This window comes from Myotis davidii, unplaced genomic scaffold (genome assembly GCF_000327345.1).
Source record: "Myotis davidii unplaced genomic scaffold, ASM32734v1 scaffold812, whole genome shotgun sequence".
NCBI classification, from domain to species: Eukaryota; Metazoa; Chordata; class Mammalia; order Chiroptera; family Vespertilionidae; genus Myotis; species Myotis davidii.
This window is the reverse complement of record NW_006284238.1, coordinates 2,702,923-2,716,296: the sequence shown is the minus strand read 5'-3', so window position 1 is coordinate 2,716,296 and position 13,374 is coordinate 2,702,923. Positions and strand designations below refer to the sequence as shown.

Genomic DNA, 13,374 nt, shown 5'->3' with positions numbered 1-13,374 from the left:
CTATAAAATAAGTTAAATTTCTAGTTGGTGGATTTAAATGTGTTTATTGTAGTTTAAGGATATTTATAAGAAAAAATCTTATTGTGAAAACAATAAACACATCTCAGATAAATAATATTCTACTGTTCTTAAGAAAAAAATTAATAAATAGCTTTCTCCTTATTTCTTACTTCTATCTTAAGAAGTACACCCTACCTTCCTGCTGTCTCCCAGGAATAAAAACAATTGCAGTCTTTGTTTTCAGTTCTGAAGGCAAGAGAAGAGCTTTTTCCTCTGACTCTACAGGTGGTTCCTGAAAGTGCTCACCAGGTGACCTGAAGGTGACTGACAAGTCTATTTTGCATTTACAAACAAGTTTAATAGGACCTGCATATTAACAAGAGCAACAATTTGTTATAGAAATGAGAATTGACTTTTGTATTCACTTATTACCTACATACCACTCTTCTGGTTTCTGGTTTGATTACTCTTTGGCTTACCATAGATGTAACTGACCGTGCATCTTCTTCATAATTTATTACCGGAGGTGGCTCTTTTCCATCATTTTCTTGCACTTTTTGCTCTAGTAATTCTTTCTGTGCCGTAAACTTTGCCTCAGTGCACCTCAGCTGCTGCACAGACTGTTTCAGCTCTTCAAGTGTCTGTTTTTGGCTTATTAGCAGCACAATACTAAAAAAGAACACATTAAGTATTGACTTCTTTAAGAAATGCATACTTTAAAGAAACCTTATAAAGAAATCTTATATATGCTTTTGTTTTCATCTTTATGAATCCTACAGAATCAGAAGAATTAGGAAACTAAACAGATTTTGAGTCATCATAGGAGTAGCATTAACAAAATGGAAGAAAATGTTTGGAGGCTCAAATCAAATTCAAGATACTTTCAAATATATTGCGGTCTACAGCATTCATTTTATTTTACAGCTAAACCATCTACCTCACAGAGTACAGACACTGAAGTCCAGACGCATAGGGCCTAAAATGAATTAGCATGACTGAAGAAGAATCTTAAATGTACTTCATATCTCACATGGAATATAGCTAGAATCCAATCTGCACCTGTAGTAAAATAAATCAAATCAAGGTGACAGCCTGGGACCACGTTGTATGTATATTGGGAGAAGTGTGTGTTCAGAGTTGGGGAAAGCTGTTCTAACTAACACTGAGGGCTGAGCTGTTAATAAGGGAATGAGCATAAGTCCCCAAATCTTTCCAATGTCATCACTATAAAAATAAAAAATATTCCAATCCCTCCTTTGGAGAACTACATAGCCACATGGTGCCTTATTGTGACTTTTTACCCCTTGGAGGCTGCCCCTAGTGGAAATTTCAAACTAACTCACCATATTTAAGCCACACACACACAAAAGAAAACACAGGTAGTGGGGAGCACTTTTGGAAACACTGTCATACATAGTATATTAATATCTTAAAGAAATGTTCCATGCACTACGGAAAGTAAGCTACTTATATGTAAGAGACAATAGATTGTCAATAGAGGAAGCTTCAAAGTTGGAGAATAAGGTCAGAATGTTACCTTCTTCAAATAGAACTTAAAAGGATCAACATAAAACTGGGTAAGCGTAGGCAGAAGGAACTCACACTGAAAGATTTTTATTTATAAATATGATGCTGATTAATATTTTGAAAATCCATTCCAATTAAATTGGGTAGGAAGCAACCTCAATGATGCTCTAAGAAAGCTGAAATCTCCTCAATTATATGGCAATGAATTTCAGGAGATTAGCCCAACAAAAAGGTAGAGAATTGATTAATGCAAAAAGGCTACATTCAGTGAAATTTTATTTATATAACATTCTTGGAAAGACAAAATTGTAGAAATGGAGCACAGATTAAAGGATACTGGGGACTTAGGAGGGGGTGGAAAGCAGTGTAGCTACAAAAGTACAATATGAGGGAATGCTTGCAGTGATGAAACGTTCTAAGTCATGACTGTATCAAAGTCAATATCTATAATTATAATATTAAATGATACTTTTCCAAAATGCTTCCATTGGGGCAAAGTGAATATAAAGTACACAGGACCTCTATTAAGTCATACACATAGACAGAAATCTATAATTACCTCAAAATTAAAAATTTAATTGAAAATGTCTATCACTGTTGCTGTCATCATGCTTCCTCTGGTAAGGTGAGGCTTTTGTCGTCTCATATGCCCTGGGTTCCTAAACATTGTAATCAGAAATTCTGAAATACTATCCTACTACCAAGAATTAGGTTAAAATATAAATTTCTTGGTTTTTATTTTAGTGGTTTTTAAAACAATGAGACTTGCAGGGGCAGCATATGCCCTATTATATGACTGTGGTCAATTTTTATGTCTTATAATGAAGTTAATGAGCAATACCAGCTTCTTCCAATTAATCCTATTAAGCTCTATGTATAATGACAATTTCACATACATTAACATCTTGCTTTTGTTCAATAGTTTTTTTAAAGTATTGCTGTAATCACTATACAATGCACTATACAATTATTTTATATGCTTATAACACCACTGAGCAAACTATTATGTGTATATTTTAATAAGAAGAAAATTATAGTATATACATGATTAAATAACACAAGATGCATAAAAAGCCATAAGTAAATTTTAAAAATGGAAGGGATCAGAACCTATTCATGTGCTACTTATCGCTATCTCAATCTCCTCTTCATGTGGATGGCACCTTCCATCATCCAGGTTTCAGCAAAGATGCCATTTCCCAGGAGACCCCTGGCCTCCTACATTTAGTACCTCCTCTGTTCTATCAGAACTACCTGTTTCACAGCAATTATCACAATTGTTAATTTCTTGTGTTGTATTGGTGCATTCCACAAAAGTATAACCTTCATGAGACATGTAGCCATGCATGTCTTACCTTTCATTGTATTCACAGCACTTAGCAGACATGCAAAAAATATTGTTGAATAGATTTCCTATTTACAGAGCACATTTTTTGATAATACACATAATTTAAAAGTGCTGAGTCCAAATTAAAAGTACCCTGAATTTTCAGACTAGAACAATATTTTAGATGGCTCAATTCTTACCTTCACTACAGGCTAGATGTGGCATTTTGCAAATCTCTTAAAACTTCTGGGCTGCAGATATCATATAATTTGAAAGGCAATTATGAATCAAAAACTCTCTTAAGATCCTGCATGGCTCTAGGAGTTATGATTTTATGATGTAGACAGTATTTTTAAGTACTAGGTGATATTGGTACAAAATTAATCATTCTCTTTTTGAAACTAAAACCAAGCACTAAAACCAATAGTAATAGTCTACCTCTTTATGCCATTGAGTCATAAAAGACATATGCTTGGTATATTTTCCCATAAACTATGTTCTAATCAGTAGTCAAGGATCATAAATCAAGTGAAGATTTATATTATTTCCAGTTGAGTAAACATACTCTAAAAGTAATGAGTAAAGATATACACACTAGAGTGGTGCTTTATGTTGTATTAAAATCATACCATTTTTAGTGGTTGGTTTTACTCTCTTTACCTTATTTTTTTAAATAAAATTCTGCAACATTTCAACTGAGGGCTACATTATTTATATGAGCTAAAATTCTGTTCTTGTGTGAAATTCATGTTATAGAAAAATCATTCTCTAAGTTCACTTTTCACTTCATATCACTCTATTATAGGAATCAAAACTATCAAATGATTTCTTATATATTTTGTCACTGTTACTATAAGATGTTTTAGAGAGAATTACTTAAATCCAAATTTGTAGGTTTTAACTTTAGTCCTTTATTATATTATATTTTAATAGATCCAATAATGGTAAGCAAAAATTCAGTATGATTCCATTAATTTAAGAATATAAATAGTATTTGTGAGAAAATGTCATTTTATTGTTTTGTTATTTTCAAGTAGCATTGTATATGAAGCTAATGTGTTACAGAGGAAAAATAATTCTAAATCTACTTTTAAAACTGAATAAAAATTGATTTTAATTATTTAAGTGCAGTTAAATATATATATATATACACACATATACACACAAAAAGGAAACACAAAATTGAAAATCAAACATTTCCCCAGAATCCCTGAAGACTATTTGTTTAGCAAAATACTTTAACATATTATTCAAAGACAAACTTCAACCCTACTAATGTATAAATTAATGAGATTCCACAATGACTATTTCCTTATGTAAATATACCTAACATTTTTAAGATTTTTTTATTGAAGCTAGCAATAAAACTCCCATGGTAACGAAGGGCTAATAGAACTTGGATTAAACAAGACTCACCCTCTGTATTGCTTGACATACTTATCCCTTCTAATTTATTCTCCTAAAAGCACTATTAAAATCATAAGATCAAGCAAATTCTGTGATCAAAAAAGATAGAAACTTTTGAGTCAGAGACTCATGTGTTTTCTACCACTTATTAGGCATGTGATTCTAAGTTATCTAAATTCTCCTAAAGTTAAAATATGAGCAATTATACAGAAAGCAAAATAAAGATAACATTCATTGGCTTACTAAACATACATACGGGTGAGAAAGTCAGCTACCCTATTGTCTTTCTTTATAATCACTAAATTTTAAAACAGGAGTCATTTACAATGTGTTCATTTAAAAGCTGTAAAAAGTAGAACTGCTTTGTCTACTGTATACATGGGAAGAAATTTATTTGCAAATAGAAAAAAGCAAAAGATAATTCAATTTTGAATGTAATATTAGCAATGGTTGATAGATTTTATTTTTATAATCCAAATGGAAGATTTAGTGATACAAAAGTGAAATTTTTCAAATTAAAGGAATGCCCAGAGTAACTTAAATTTCTATTCTCACCTCTGAGAGGCTCAGTAACTCCAATATGATATTTAACACCACGCTGTAATGAGAGCCATCCTATAAATGAAAGGTGCAGGCCCCTACCATGCTGAGTTGTATCATAGGATGGATGGTGCTGCCATCCACTGAAATAAGGAATACTAAGAGTGAACTAGGTTGGATTGAACTGGGTTGGATTGAAATTTTTAATTCAGCCTCAGACACAGAAAATTTAGGGTATTTTTAAGACACCCAAGTAGGCCTGTCAAGTAGGCAAATGACTGCATGGCCTGACAGTTCAGAGGAGAAATCTGGAAGTAATAAATATGGGTCATCTTTAGGCGAGCATCTAGAGATAGAGTTCAGGAAGGTGGGTGGCATAACCTGGGGCCATGCCTTTAGTAACTCCAAAATGGATTGGCTAAGTGGAGGAAAACAGGTTTATAAAGAAAGAGTGGCCAGAAACAGAGGAGTAAGATCTGGCATATTGGGTCCCAAAGGCCAATTGAAAAGAAGAAACATAGCCCTAGCTGGTTTGGCTCAATGGATAGAGCATCTGCCTGCGGACTGCAGGGTTCCAGATTTGATTCGGGTCAAGGGCATATGCCCGGGTTGCAGACTTGATCCCCAGTGTGGGGCGTGCAGGAGGCAGCCGATCAATGATTCTCTCTCATCATTGATGTTTCTCTGTCTCTCTCTCTCCCTCTCTCTTCCACTCTTAAATCAATATATACATTTTTTTAAAAAGGAAAGAAAAGAAGAAACATAAAGTCAATAAAGTCAGATACTGTGAGGAGATCAAGTAAAACAGTTGCTAAATTTAGTAATGTAGAGATCATTGGTGATCTTACACATACCTATTTCAATAGTAATGGGCAGAAGCCAGATATATGCAGGTTGAGAACTAAGTGGGAGTTGAGAAAATGCTTGTGCATAATTACTCTTGGAACAAGTTTGACTAAGAAAACAGAAAGCAACGACAGAGGAACTATGAAAATTTAGAAAGAGTTATCTGGAGTGGGCAGAGAGGTGAAGATTATTTTTAGGATCAAGACCAAAGCAAAGCCATAACCAGTGTGGCTCAATTAGTTGAGCATCATCCCATGTACCCAGAAGTCACCAGTTCAATTCAGAGGTCAGGGCACAGCCTGGCTCCATCCCCAGTATGGGGAGTGCAGGAGGCACCTGATTCATGTTTCTTCCTCACTGATGTTTCTATCTCTCTCCCCTTCTCCCTTCTGCTCCTCTAAAATCAATAAAAACATTTTTTTAAAAGACAGGCATATTTAAAAAGTAACATAGGATGCTGTTGAGAGAAAAAGATGGACATAATATATAAAATAATGCAAATTTTCTAAAAAAAGGAAGAGATGATGGAATACAAGAGACAGACGCAAGAAACAGGCTTAGAAACATGGAGCAGTTCTTCTATGGAAGGAAAGAGAATGGGAACAACTGTGGTGGATTTGGATATCTAGTCCCAGAAAATCAGAATTGCCACCTGATGATTCTAACTCTTTCTACAATGTAGGAGAGATATTCTTTGACTTTAGTGGGAGAGATAAGGAGATCACCTGTTGAGAGAAAAAGATGGACATAATATATAAAGTAATGCAAATTTTCTAAAAAAAAAGGAAGAGATGATGGGATACAAGAGACAGACACAAGAAACAGGCTTAGAACAAGGAGCAGTTCTTCTATGGAAGGAAAGAGAATGGGAACAACTGTGGTGGATTTGGATATCTAGTCCCAGAAAATCAGAATTGCCACCTGATGATTCTAACTCTTTCTACAATGTAGGAGAGATATTCTTTGACTTTAGTGGGAGAGATAAGGAGATCACAGATTTGAGAAAAGTAAATATTTGAAAAGTTGTGAAAGTAAGAGCAAGTATAGACCCCTCTAATCTCAGTATGAGTTTTACAGGTGAAGCAGACTGCTATTTTTTAATATGTTTGCTTCCTTCTAACACAGTAGAAGCCAATTTCTACATATAACTGGCCTGTCACTTTCTTAACAAGGAATTCACAATGAATCTTGTGGCCAGTGATGAGGAGAAAATAAAGACAACTTTTAACAGGATTTTTCAGAAAAGTATTTAAATGTAAAATATTAAGATATATATATAACCTATACACTATATTAACAAACACATACTATTTTTCTAGAGTCCTCGAAAGTTTCTAAGTTTTATACTTAAAATGAAATTTCAGCTTCTAGAAATTTTAAATCCATAAGACACATAAATGGAGTATTTAGTAAAATATTACCAATTGCACTTTCTTCCTTCAAGTTATTTTTGTTTTACTTACTCAGACTTCTTTTCATAGCTCTTAGAAGATTCCTCAATTCTTTTCTCTAGCTCCAGGACAGCCTCCTCCTTGTTTAATAGCATTTGCTGTGTCTGCATAAGTTCCTCTGCTAAAGTTTTCAACCTAGAATGAACAGTTTCCTCATTATCAATCCATACATTAATTACATTCACTTCACACACACACACACACACACACACACACACACACACACCACACTCACACACACACTCAGACATTTAAGGTTGTGATGCCCAAAACAGTAGCCAAATGTAATTTAATTTAAAGTAAAGTAAAATTTCAGTTTCTCAGTTGCATTTGCCTCATTTTAAGGACTGAACAGACTCATGCGGCTAGTGGCTATCTTATTGAATGGTACAAAGCAGACCATTTTGTTGTTGTTTTTTTGTTAATCCTCACGCAAGGATGTTTTCCATTGATTTTTAGAGAGTGGAAACAGGGAAGAGAGAGGGAGGAGAGGGAGAGGGAGAGGGAGAGAGAGAGAGAGAGAGAGAGAGAGAGAGAGAGAGAGATCATTGTGAGAGAGACATATAGATTGGTTGCCTCCCAACTGGGACAGGGGGATCCAAAGTGCAACCTAGGTACATAACTGTGATCGGGAGTCCATTTTATTAATTCCACCTCATAAAATTTATTCAAAATAATATGCTTCAATGAGTGCAAAAAGATGTAATCACAGGGATGTTTATTGTAGCACTACTTATAATTTCAATAAGCAAAGGTGAACTTATGATAACGCTAATGACACATAACCTTCAGGCACCTCACTTTCAAGATACCTTCCAAGGGTCTATACTTAATTTTATATTTGTAAATATGTATGGTATTTGCTCTAGTTCCCCCTCTCCTCAAAAAAAAATTTTGTAAGCTTCAGTCTCCACAAAACCTGCTTCCAGCCCTGGCAATATTAACAAACTGAGGAATAATTTAAATGTCCATCAATAAATAATTAAATTCAATAATCATGTTACATGAAAGCAGTAAAACACTATACCCTATTAAGAGTTCATAAATGTTCAGAGAACAAGGCAAAAACTATGTACAGAATAACCCCATTTAAGTAGACAATTTATATACATGTAGTGCTTATATATACATACTAAAAAGATACATACATTTTTTTTAATGAATTAACACTGGAAACTAGAAATGGGGTCTATAAAAAAAGAGGGAGAACCTTGATTTTCATTGTATACCCTCCTGTAAGATTTTGCAGATTTTTATCATCTGCATGCATTAGTTAATTTTTAAGGATTTGACTATATTTAAAGATTAAAAAGCCTAAAATAATTACTATGGATCATAACAAGTTTTCAGTACTTATACAACACTTTTTGTATTCCCAAACCACTGGATAACATCATCTATATCTTACAGCACTCTTACAGAGACCCAACTCCTAAAAAATTGTAAGTTTCCAATACTGTCACATTAATTGTGATATTTGGGTTAATAAAAAAAACAAATGGAATAAGGGTGACAGTTGCCTGAAGTAATTTGCTGACATCTTTATTACTTCAGAATAAATGGAATAAACCTTTTTTTTATTAATCTCACAGCAATTTATATATAACCTTCTATACCATTGCACAAATATGTATTAGTTTTTCCCAAAATTAAACAGGTGACTTCTAATCAACCATGCAAAAGTTTTTGTTAAAGATAGCCACCTGCAACCTGACAAATCTACCTACATTCTGTGTAACCTCTTTGTTTCCCTTAATCAACCTTTCCTAACATAGCATCTGCTTCTAGTATTTTGCATATTTCCAAATCTTTCCAATCCACTCTTTGAAAAAGTATTCCCTAACATAGCCTCATATAATTCACCCAAAAACAAAACGTGGGCAAAGACTGTGAAAACAGGCAAAAACAGACTTGATAAAACCAAGGCCCTTCTTAAGACATGAGAGTATTGCAGTGTTTGTCATGCCTCCAATTGAGAAAGTTGATTCAGACAGTTTAATAGGTAAAATGGGTGCCATTCCCACAACAGTCAGCAAACAGTTTCTATAAAGGTCTGGAGAGTAAAATATTGTAGGCTTTTCCACCAAGAGACAAAATCAATATAAGAAAAAGGAGAAAAAATATTCACAAATATTTTGACAAATTCAAAATATAATAATAATAATTGAGTATAACTTAGCATAATAACAGTCTACTATGCAGATAGAAATATTTTTAGTGTGATAATGTTTACTTTTATTGAAATTCAAAGCTAGTGCTTATCATCAAAATCAGCTACAAATGTTCACTTGCTAAAGCAGATATATAATGAGATTTTATGTATTTGATCTTTGAAAATATCTTTTCACACAAATGAGTATTGCCAAATACCATTATCAATCCATGAGCATATGATTTCAATTGAATATATTTACTGCTTAGCTGGCATTTATAAATTTATATTGCATGCTTTTTCGCATGTCACTCTATTGAACATTCATCACTTCTAAAGTTAGGTGGGAACTCCTCAATTGCACAATTAAGTGGATTTTGAAATGTCGAAATATTTGCACCAAGTTCCAAAACATGCTGCTAGAAACATAACTTGAACTCAGAAAATTCATCAGCTACAAATTTTATAAGAATGGTGATCTTGCTTTATGTTTAAATGTTGGACTGCACAGGAAGTATAAAAAAACCTAACATTTCCTGGGATTTAAATAATATTAGTTGTCATCTAAATGACTTTACTGCATGTATGTTCTTCATATAAGCACTATATTAGCTCGTAATTTTAGGTTGAATTCAATAGGAAAATTATCAAGTGTTTAGCACAACCTAATATCCAAAACTGAGAATTCAGTTTCCAATAACAACAGTTGAGGGAAATTTTGATTATTTAGAAATATTGTGACTGCTGGAGAATTTTTCTATAAATAGGAGTCATACTGGCAGTCTCCCAGACTGCTGATTAGTAGTGACTAATGATCCTCACTTACAATCTGGGCTCTGAACTAAAAATAAACAAACAAACCAAAAAAACCACCAATAAAACTTTCCGCTTCTAAATCATCAAAGTCCTATGTGATAGGGCAAGTCAAGATATTCAGTTTCAATTTCTAACAAAAATTCATGTAATGGATGATGGTAAAGTCCACAGGAGCAAATGAAGGTCATTGGTGACATGACTGATTCAATAACATCTGGTTAGAGTCAAATATTTTTCACAAAGTACCTGGTGATGGATAATATAATGACTAACCATAGGATTAAAACTCTTAACATTTCCATATGCTTTGTAAATTTGTTCAACTAAGCCTCTTTCTGATCCACACATATTTTTAACACCATCATTTGTTACACATCTTAAAAGATTCAACTTCAGTTTGTACTGGATTAGTGTTGTCTTAATTCCTTGAAAATATTCTTATCTGTAGTTGACCCACTCAGGCTATTCACAGAGAGTAAGCCATCAGTCACTTAAAACTAGGCATCGACTCTTCAAATAAACAACAGCTGAGCACTTTTTGATCACACCTGCTGACTCATCAAGAGTCAGGGGAAAGCACATGAAATTATCTGAGTTGTTTTCTTCATCAACTAATGATGTAGCTCTCAATGTCTCAGCTCTTCAAGCAAATATTCTCACTGAAAAACTAACTGTGCCCTGACCGGTTTGGCTCAGTGGATAGAGTGTCGGCCTGCGGACTCAAGGGTCCCGGGTTCGATTCCAGTCAAGGGCATGTACCTTGGTTGCAGGCACATCCCCAGTGGGGAGTGTGCAGGAGGCAGCTGATCAATGTTTCTCTCTCATCGATGTTTCTAACTCCTTATCCCTCTCCCTTCCTCTCTGTAAAAAATCAATAAAATATATTTTAAAAAACACTAATTGTTATAACATGTTTATTTTCATTGGACATATTTCTTCAGTTACTATAATGAAACACTACTTAATTAATTCATCATTGGTAAATGGCTTTGCTTACTTGGCTAAGAAATGAGCCACCCAGAAACTTATTTTGGTTGCATTCTCATTTACATATTATATTTTTCTGAAGAAAGTCCGCTGTAATGAGGTATTCCATTTTAAATCCTCTCAGTTTTCTGACTAGCACTATTCTCTGAGCTGGTAATATTGAACGGCATGTGTATTTGGTAATGTAAGCATATATTGCATTATTTTAGCACAGCCAGGGTGTCACTGCAAAATAAACACAATGCTTTACCATCTAATTCAATAACAAAATAATCCACACTCCACTGTGACTTAGAAGTATGACACTCAAAATCCATTTTATTTCCTTGTTTTGACTTAATAGGCATGGACTAATATTAAAAAGTAAATAAAATGATCTTGGGCAGCAGTATGTGTGGCACTCAAAATGCTGTTGAGTTATAACTGTGTCAACTATGATCTGTACTGCACCAAGTAGCAGTGGGAAGTAATGAGAATACCACACATTGTCTCTGTCACAACTGCTCAACTTTGCCACTGTAGCAGATTACCTGTGGACCACAGACAAATGAATGAGCATGGATATGTTTCAATAAAAAAGTGTGTAGCCCGGCTGGGGTGGCTCGGTGGTTGAGAGTCGACCTACCAACCAGGAGATCATGGTTCAATTCCCAGTCAGGGCATATGCCCGGGATGCAAGCTCAATCCCCAGTGTGGAGCATGCAGGAGGTGGCTGATCAATGATTCTCTCTCATCATTGATGTTTCTAACTCTCTCTCCCTCTCCCTTCCTCCCTGCAATCAATATATATATATATTTTTTTAAGTGTGTATACCATATATATACATATATGTGTGTGTGTGTGCGCGCGCGCATGTGTGTGTATGCAACATTTATAAATATAATTGACAGGTAATTAATAAAAGTATAGCAAAATGCTGAGTGGCACAAATTTAGATGGATGAATGCGATAACGTCACTTACTCTCCTATCACTAGATTTTCATCAAGTCTGAAAAAGGGCAGGCAGCAAAACTATATAATCTTGTTTTGGATAAAGATACTAGTTGTATAATAATCTCAGAACCTCTTACATTTATTTGAGAAAATGCTACATGATACAATAAATGAAAACCAAGAACATAAATTATTAAACTTATAAATAAGTTTCTGATCATGAAAATAAATTGTATGTTACAATGAAGAACCTAAGAAAAAGAAAAACTTAAAAGGGTCATCTAGTTAGTCTATTGTAAAAAGGCTAGTTCTCCCCAATAATTCTATAAGATTTGAGGACTGTAAGTTCATTAGAAATGGACGGATATTCAAGTATTAGTCCTTAGTCATTTTGGGTCACGAAGCCCTCTAAAAATTTGCAGGGACTTCCCCCCAGAGAGTAACACACACACCTCTACAACTTGAGTGGGCTTATGGCAGAGATTTTCAATCATGTATGCACATTAAAATCATGTGGAAAGTTTACCAAAAACTCCAGTGCCCAATCTTACCATCAATAAATATAATTTAATTGCTTTGGGTCGGGTCCCAGGCATCAGCATTTTTAAAAGCTCCCTAAGAAATCATAATATGAAGTCAGACATGAGATCCATTATTCAGAAACTCCCTGAAATCTCTCCATAAAACAGTCTTCATTCACTCACTCACTCAACAAAGATATCAATTAATCATTCACAGCATCTGACATCTAGCCAAGAATTGTGAAGAGTCCAAGAGAAATGTGGTCCAATATTCTCTGTTTCATAGTCACTACTAATCAGCAGTCTGGGAGACTGCCAGTATGACTCCTATTTATAGAAAAATTCTCCAGCAGTCACAAATATTAAAGATTCTCACTTCCACACTAACATAGCCTTTCACAATGGACAGGGGGTCATTGGCCTCTTAAACAAACATAAAGGAATGCAAAACAAAAAGGGAAATGTTCCTGAAGTTTTTCTTAATACTATTTGATATCACCACATTAAGCTCTTAAATGGGCTAAGGAAAAATGTAGAACACAGGTAAGCACATTCTATAAAATATTAGCATTTTCAAATAGAGCTTTTGGGAGAGTTCTACTCTAAAACTTACTTAAAGCCATGTGACTCAGAAACAAAGGCTTAGTAAAAGGAACTGACACAATGAAAGAAAAAATGAATACCTAATATTCTGGAGATAGTCGTGCTAACAAAAGAATTCAAAGAGATGAGAGCTGAAACCGGTTTGGCTCAGTGGATAGAGCGTTGGCCTGTGGACTGAAAGGTCCCGGGTTCGATTCCGGTCAAGGGCATGTACCTGGGTTGCGGGCACATCCCCAGTGGGAGATGTGCAGGAGGCGGCTGA

At 34.5% G+C, this 13,374-nt stretch overlaps 1 protein-coding gene across 3 annotated transcripts in view; it reads right to left on the bottom strand.

The window, feature by feature from the left end:
* Positions 1 to 13,374, bottom strand: part of FER (FER tyrosine kinase) — a 288,769-nt gene that overhangs the window by 198,944 nt on the left and 76,451 nt on the right. For all 3 annotated transcript variants that reach the window (XM_006754263.2, XM_015568419.1, XM_015568416.1), the window contains 2 exons: positions 7,111 to 7,233; positions 480 to 669 (listed from right to left, as the gene is read on the bottom strand). In XM_006754263.2, the coding sequence (XP_006754326.1) occupies positions 480 to 669; positions 7,111 to 7,233 (313 nt within the window). The remainder of the gene's footprint in view (positions 1 to 479; positions 670 to 7,110; positions 7,234 to 13,374) is intronic.